Below are 8,292 nucleotides of genomic sequence, written 5' to 3' on the forward strand. Positions count from 1 at the left end.
TCCTAGCTTGGATTTTGGTTGTCGTATGGTTGGATTGCTTGTACTACTAGAGCTAGGATTATATGTGAGGATATTAATTTGTCTATCTGCTAATTATTAAATTTCAAAATTTGAATTTTTGATAAACTTTACTGTTTTTTAATGTTTTCCTTTGGTTGCAGTACCTGTGCTACAACAATGTTGTCTGCTTTATTTTGGATTTTGAATACTGTGACAGCTGAAAAAAGAATATAGCAACTGGAATTTGACATTTTTTTCTGTGTTTAATTAGGTGAAAAGTGAAAGATTGGTAAAAGATTTTGGGTTTAAGACTAGGGTTACTCTTGGTGATATTTTGGACGTTCTTAAGGCCTTGAGAAAATCATCGAAGACTCCATCCAAGGCAAGGTATGCATGTCTATGTTTAGGAAATTTGTCTTTGTGTAAATAAAGTCAAACCCAATCCCCTTCAAATATTACTTCTCTCTTTTCCGTGTTTTGTTTTCTGTATCTCTTTGTTTGTAGTTGTATTTGCATTTTAATCATCTCATTAAGCTTCATTACAAATTCAGCTTTGAATACCCCTTCCCTTCATTATATATGAAATCATTAAGTTTAGTGAAAGGTACCATGCTCAACTTCAAAAGGAGAGATCCTGGTACTCTTGTGAACACTATGTTACAGGCAAACTCACTTTAGGGGAGGGGGGGGGGGGGGTCATCTACATTGATGTTGGAACTTGTGATGATTCTATTATTGTTATTATTATTATTATTATTATTATTATTATTATTATTATTATTATGTTGAAGAAGTTTATGTGCCTATTGGTAGGAGAGAAAAGTTGAGTGGCCAAATTTAGAAATTGGCTGTCGTTGACTATCAGTGATTCTTCTGTGCATTTGCTAACAATTTTAAATTACACAAGTTTACTCACAAATAATGTCGATTGCTTTTGCCAGCATAACACAAATGACCAAATTATATACGTTCATTTGGAATGAAATGGCATCTTCAAAGAAGAAAACTATGGATGACTTGATGTCTGGACCTTTCATATTTATACCATACTCATCTGTCTATGATCATAATGATGCTGTATGTGGGACGTTTGTGTATCCCAATGAAGTTTATTGGCATGATTCAACTGGTTCTGTTCAGCAAATGAAGGAGTTCCATCCTCAGTGCAACTCATCTTATTCCCCTATAAACAAGTCGTTATGCAATATTTACCCTTCTCTTCATGGTTTCTTTGTTGATGAGTGTCAAGTACAAGAGGCACCTCCTCTATGCAGCTATATTCAAATTTTGCAGCAGTTATCAACTGTCACTTTGCCTTCGCAAGCAGCAGATAAAGTAAGTTTTGATCTATAAATAGGAAGTGTTTCTTTTACCTGTAATCTTACCCGGTGCTCTCTCTCCAGATTTTGCAAGTTTTTCTCAAGTGGGCAGATGGACTGAAGTCCGGTTTGCTTAGTGTTGAGGGTGTCAGTTATCTGAAAGAATGTCTTTCCAAATTAGAGTTTCCTGTGCTTCCCACTGTGCAAGATAGGTGGGTTTCGTTGCATCCTTCCTTCGGTCTCATCTGCTGGTGTGATGATAAGAAGTTGAAAAAGGAATTCAAACATTCTGAAAACCTGGACTTTCTCTATTTTGGAGAACTGACTGATGATTGTAAGGAAATGGTGCAAGAAAAAATTTCCATCGTCATGAAAAGCTTCGGTATTCCAGCTATCTCAGAGGTATGAACACACTTTCTCCTGTGATTCTCTTTTGGTCTGTTATATATTTTGCAGTGTAGACTATTCTTAAATTATTTTCAATCGCATTTGCCCCCTGATTTTATAGTCTGCTGATTAGTTTTATACTTATGTAGTTTAGACATTTCTGAATATCTCCCTTTTCTTAAAAATAGGAAGGAATCAAGGTGTTTGTCCTTCATTCATCTGGCATTTAATAGCTTGGTGAGCCAAATGATATCTTGTTTTCCAACACACTTCTAAAGTTCAAAAGAAATATCATGTGGACTAACATCTTTACCGTTTTCTATCCTCCTCAAGGTTTCTCTTGCCTCTCCAATTTTAAATATATGATAGTGAGCCAAACTTTTGTCCTATTGGATTTCTAGTCCTCTCATATGACAATCCGATCATTGTTCATAATTGTAAAATTTACATAAGCAATACCTCCCATCCTCTTTAATATCTTGATATGTGATCTCTGATCAACAGTTTACTTTCTTACTCTTTAATACATCTTTCTTGATCCAAATATCTTGTTTGCCTTCTTTATTTTGGTAAGCTTTTGTACTCTTTAATACATCTGCGCTCTTTAAAAATCTTAAAAGGTTTTAGATTGTTTCGGTAACAACTTTCCTTTTCTAATTTCGAGCATTCACTTGTCCAATTTTCAAACTTATTGCACTCTTTTAGACAAGAAAGAAATCTGTTTCTTGCCTTGTTTGATTAGTTTCATTCTATTGCCAAGATTCTTCAGCTCTCAGCACTGCCTTTCATTCTCCCAAGACCAATTTAGCAACATTTACTAATCTTCCCAGACATCACATCTCAATGAGGTTAACACTAGCTTGTTATTCCCAATTATCTTCGTTCAATAATTTCATCTTAAAAACGTCTATGTTTTTCTCCATGGATTTGCTACCACTTCATTAACTTGTTGAGTTTTTTCGTTATGCTTCTTCATACTACCGTAAAAAATCAAAGAATATTTCACATGCGATAAAAAAAATTATTTGAACAGAATTTTCCTTTGTCAGTAAGCTATTAATAACACTGTAATTTGTTAGTGCTTGAACCTATTTAAAGTATGACTAAGGAGCATTTAATTAGCCACATAAAAACATGTAACTGAACTAGCCTATTTGTCATTTTGGGCATGCTTGGATGAGCTTCTCCACAACTCCTTCTAGGAGCAATATTAAAAAAATAAAATTAACTTTTTTCTTCATGAACTGAAATTAGATTGTACAGGATAAAAATAAAAAATTTTAGAAACAATATAAGAGAGCTTCTATAAATTAGCTTAAGCATATACTATATTTAATATGTTGGTTCTTATTAAATTTAGTGAAAAACTAAGTATAGGGTTAATCTCCCTGGTGTAGAAAATACACATAAGGTAATGTATTTATAATAATGAGAAAGTGGGCTAAGCCCAAATGCAAATGAATATGTAAAAATAACATAATTAACATAGGTACTATGTTTCCCTAATTAACATAAAATGTAATATATCTAACACTCCTCCTCAAGTTGGTGCATATAAATTGTATGTGTCAAGCTTGTTACAAATATAATCAATTCTCGACCCCGTAAAGCCTTAGTTCAAATATCTACTCACTAATCATTTGAGTTGACGAACTCAACCTTGACGTCTCTAGTCTTCATTTGAATGAAATGATACTCAATCTTAATGGGTTTGGTCCTCTCATGAAAAATAGGATTAGAACTAATATGAACATCATCATGATTGTCACATATGAATGTCATTTAAGTGACATCTCCAAAATGTTACTCTCTTAAGCAATTACTTAAGCCAAAAAAGTTCACAAGTGGCTGAGGCCATATCTCTATATTTTGCTTTCGCACCTAATCTTGCCACAACACTTTGTTTCTTGATTTTCTAAGAGATGGAGACACAATACCCGAAAGTGAATCTTCTATCTAAAGGAGATCCTGCCCAACTAGTATCAAAATAGCAAACAACTTTTGTATGAACAAAACATTTAAACATGTAGACCCAAAGACCTTTAAAGCCAAGGGATGGAGAGGTTCATGAGAAAATAAAGAGAATGAGAAATTTTGTTATCAAAAACTGAAGATCACATACGATTAATAAGATAAACATGTAGTAAGAATAGCATCACCCCAAAACTGTTGAGGAACCTCACCATGAATTAAAAGAGTGAGTTGTTTCAATAAGATGTCTATTCTTTGCTTAGCCACCGTTCTTTTTTAAGGTGTATAAGCACATGAAGCTTGATTGAGGATTTTGATAAGAAGCCATAAATTGTTTAGAAGACTGTGAAAGATATTCACGACCATTATCACTCCGTAAAGTTCAAATCAAAATCCCAAACTGAGTTTTTATTTCATTATAAAAGGTTTGAAATATAGAAAACAATTCAAAACGATTTTTCATTAAGACAACCAAGTGCATCGATAATAATCATCAATAAAGGTAATAAAATACTGAAAACCTAGATTAGACTTAACACCATGGTTATTGCTAGATATATCACATTAATTATGGAAACATAATGTCTATTGTTTATTACGGAAAATAGATATTGTTGATATTCTTTATTACAATATCTTCTATTTACCATATTTATGTTTGGTTGCCATATATACTTGTATCACTCTTTATTATAAATACATTCACCCTGTGTATTTTAGACACAAGGGATATTACCCCTATACAATATTTCTCAATATTCAACATGGTATCTAGAGCTTAAGGATATCTTGACATTTTTTTTTTCGTCGTTGCCGTTGGTGTCTGTCACCATCACCGTATGTTATTGCTCTCAACCGCCGCTGCTGTCATTTGCCGCCGGATTATCAGTTCGACGACCACACGAACGAAGCGACAGACGCAGAAGAAACAGTAGTGGTAGATGCCATGGAGGAGAGAGAAACCCTAAAAATTAAAAGTGCTCCGATGGAAACACGAAGCCCATATATGGAAAGACGAGGCTGAGGCGAGTCAACGGTAGAAATGATGGCACGCAATGTCACGCATTGCGGAAGCGGACAACGGCTAGAATGTTTGAATAGCACGTGGGAGCTTGTCGGACTTTTGATGATGATGAAACCAATGGCGTTGGTCACCTGGCCAAGACGATCACAATGGTGTGGTCGCCATTCGGAATTGGATCTCCGGCTCTGGCGATGGCAGTCGATCCAATGACAGAGGCGACAAAAAAAAGTCTTTAATGACCCTTAGGCTCTAGATACCATTTTAAATATAGTGAAACTAGGTATGAGATTACTCTCCCTTGTGTAGAAAATACACACAGGGGTTGTATTTATAATGAAGAAAATATGGGATAAATCCAAAATACACATGAAGAATAATAACAATAGAAATTGAAAAATAAGATAGAGATAAAATATCTAATGATATCTTAACAAACACATAGCTAGTTTAAAATTTATCTGGATGGTGCTTTTTATCCAATACTTTAGTTTGTTCTATATATTTATCCGGCTTGGAGTGTGGGTTTTAGATAGGGTAGTACAGATAAGTAAAGATTGTTACTTATAGCTTGGATGTTCCCACTCACCCAACCATCACTGCTGGACTCACCACACTTTAGCTATCTCCATTGCTACAGCATTAGTTCCTATGAAGAAGCAACGTATTTTTGAAAGAAAAAGAATGAGTACTGTATTGTTTTTCGCTTGTGCACAAAAACTGTGGGAGATTTGTTTCTACATTTCATATTGTGCTATACACAGGCTTGCCTTTATAACAACTTCAAGCATTGATTTCCCAATTAATGGCAATTGCCCTGCATTTTACCCTCTAGAGTGAACCCCGATAATGGGTTTATGTTAAAAAAGGATTATTATGAGTTTGTTGGTAGATTTATTTCATAGGATGGATAAGTTTCAAAATTGTCCCGTGTACCCTTTTAATATTCAATTTTGTCTTCTTTTATAGAATCGTATACTTTGGAATTTACATCAATGCAATGACTTTGTGCAGGTGGTATCTCGGGAACCAATATATTATGGTCATGCTGATTCTAGTTCAAAAAAGTCATTGGTAAACTGGGCTCTGCCATATGCGCAGCGCTACATTAATAAATTTCATACTGATAAATATGATCAACTTAAGCATTCTGGTTTTGATATTTTGAAACATCTGAAAGTCGTTGTTGTTGAGAAGCTGTTCTACAGAAATGTTATAAAAACCTGTGGCAGTGTGTCGAAAAGACGAGTTGAATGTAGTTGTCTTTTGCAGGTATGTTTGATTCAAAACTTTTTATCTAAACGTTCCAGATTTATCTGGATGCATGTTCTTCATGGAAACTGAACCAAACTTGATGGAAGTGTTCACTTGGATTCTAATATAAAACATTGAAGTAGGCAACTTTTAGTTTGAAAGATCAATTTTTTTTCACCTTGACCAGAGATTTGAATTACGCCCCAGACTTGATTTTTTTTCTTTTTCTAAATGGTATTTAGGCACCCTGCATATGAAAAGATAATATTTTCTTCAAATTTTTTATTTTCTTTAATAATTAAAATCTGAACACGTGCCATTCTTTGTTGGGTGACGCTTCCTGTGTACGATTTGATTCTCCGTTCATCATCAGTAATTCAGGAAATTTTTAGGATATATGTACTTCATCATTAAACTATGCTAGAAAGCATTGAGGATTTCTTTGCATACATCAAGCATTTTAGTATATCAGTACTTCATCATTAAAGTATGGTAGAAAGCAATCTGTATCTCAAGCATACATTACAATTTAGTTACCTGTTGTAAGCCACAATTGTTGTTGAAATAATGTTTCGCTGCTGAACCTGTATTTGTATAATGTGTTTGTATGTTGTTACTTACAGGGCAACAATTTTTACACTACTAAAGAATCAGACTATCATTCATTATTCCTTGAGCTCTCTAGTTTATTATTAGATAGGACTTCTCAATTGCACATGGCAAATTTCCTTCATATGATAACAACCATGGCAGAATCTGGATCCTCTGAGGAGCAAATAGAATTTTTCATTTTGAATAGCCAAAAAGTACCTAAACTTCCAGTTGAAGAACCTGTTTGGACTTTGTCTTCTGTTTCTTCACTTGCAGAGTCTGATAATTTGAAACCTTCAGATCACGTTCCATCAGTAAATGAACCGATCTTTCAAAGAAGGAAGACTGTAGTATGTCCCAACTGGCCACCTGCTGATTGGAAAACTGCACCAGATTTCAGTTATGCCCGGACCAATGGTTTCAAAACCAAACCAGCTCAGATTAGCGGCTTTTCGGAAAAGAAGAAGGATGATATTTCTGAAAGCATAATTTCCCCACCATATTGTGCTGAACAAGAATCACTTACTGTTGACTGGACCATTAAGGAAGATCCACCAGCAAATTCTGTGGCGCTAGTGGTGAATAATAATGTGAACTTTGAAGATCAATCGGGCAATCTTTTTGAGCCCTCTGCTTTTAGTATCCGTGCTGATTCTGATTCTGTGGGTTTGGATGAAGCTATAGATGAATCTCCGGATGAAGCTCATTTTAATTTGCCAGCTTTTTGCAACAGAGAACGACTACAAACTGGCACCTTTGATGCTAACCAGGGGAAGGTTACTGGCAGATTAGGTGAGTTTCTTGCATGCAAATACTTTGTTGACAAAGTTGGCAAGACTGCTGTAAGGTGGGTTAATGAAATTAATGAAACTGGACTTCCATATGATTTAGTCATTGGGGAAGATAACAATGAAGAGTTTATAGAAGTCAAAGCAACCAGGTCTCCAAAAAAAGACTGGTTCAACATATCTCTGAGAGAGTGGCAGTTTGCAAATGATAGAAGCGAATCTTATAGCATTGCATTTGTTGCATTAATGGGAAATAATGTCGCAAGGATCACCATATTCAAAGATCCAGTGAAGTTATGCCAACAAGGTGAGCTGCAATTGGCTGTTATGATGCCAAAACAACACAAGGCGTTCTCTGTTGTTTCATAGCCTCCATTCTTAATTATTATATTGGGTGTACAAACTTAGTGAATCCAATATTAATGACTTGCAAATGCATATCATCTGCATCCTGGCTTGCCAGAGAGATCCGATTGGATATCATTTACGCAAGATATGTTCACTTAAAATGTACACAAGATTTTGCTGCTACATGGATATCTTTCATTATGTAAATACAAATTTGTTTCCATTTTGTAGGTAACATGATACCCCCAATTTGATTTTCGATGATTTAGCTAAGTTTTGGGATATAAATGTGTTATTCTACTGATTTGGAATTTTTTTTCTTTTCTAAAATGATTTCACGTTAGCACTTCCTTTTTTTTGTTAGATCTTTAGATGGCATATGCTGTGTGCTAATAAAAAAAAATGTATGTAAATACTTAGAAAGAGGATGGCTGGAGGGGGTTTTACAATTTGTGTAACATTAGCATGTATGATGAAAATGGGTTTCCTTTGGTCCTTTTCATCCCATTTTAGATGTTCGAATTTTAATCCTCAATTTTTAGTTATAGAATTATAGAACGTGATACTAAAATGTTAGTAACTTATCTCGTCAGCAATTTGTCGTTGTTCTTTG

The 8,292-nt window shown here is 34.6% G+C and overlaps 1 protein-coding gene across 5 annotated transcripts in view; it reads left to right on the forward strand.

Moving 5' to 3' along the window:
• NOV (Histidine kinase-, DNA gyrase B-, and HSP90-like ATPase family protein) overlaps nt 1–7,914 on the forward strand; it is a 28,489-nt gene extending 20,575 nt beyond the window's left edge. For 2 of the 5 annotated variants that reach the window (XM_028062635.2, XM_085671300.1), the window contains exons 9-13: nt 272–387; nt 942–1,335; nt 1,404–1,721; nt 5,713–5,970; nt 6,576–7,914. In XM_028062635.2, coding sequence (XP_027918436.1) covers nt 272–387; nt 942–1,335; nt 1,404–1,721; nt 5,713–5,970; nt 6,576–7,700 — 2,211 coding nt within the window. In that variant the 3' untranslated portion in view covers nt 7,701–7,914. Of the gene's footprint in view, nt 1–271; nt 388–941; nt 1,336–1,403; nt 1,722–1,894; nt 2,349–2,466; nt 2,555–5,712; nt 5,971–6,575 lie in introns of those variants that run through there. The other 3 variants (XM_028062636.2, XM_085671301.1, XM_028062637.2) reach the window with 3 other exon arrangements.
• Nucleotides 7,915–8,292: the final 378 nt, after the last annotated feature.

Source organism: Vigna unguiculata, chromosome 3, assembly GCF_037176805.1.
Source record: "Vigna unguiculata cultivar grain cowpea cultivar isolate G323 ecotype 2 chromosome 3, ASM3717680v1, whole genome shotgun sequence".
NCBI classification, from domain to species: Eukaryota; Viridiplantae; Streptophyta; class Magnoliopsida; order Fabales; family Fabaceae; genus Vigna; species Vigna unguiculata.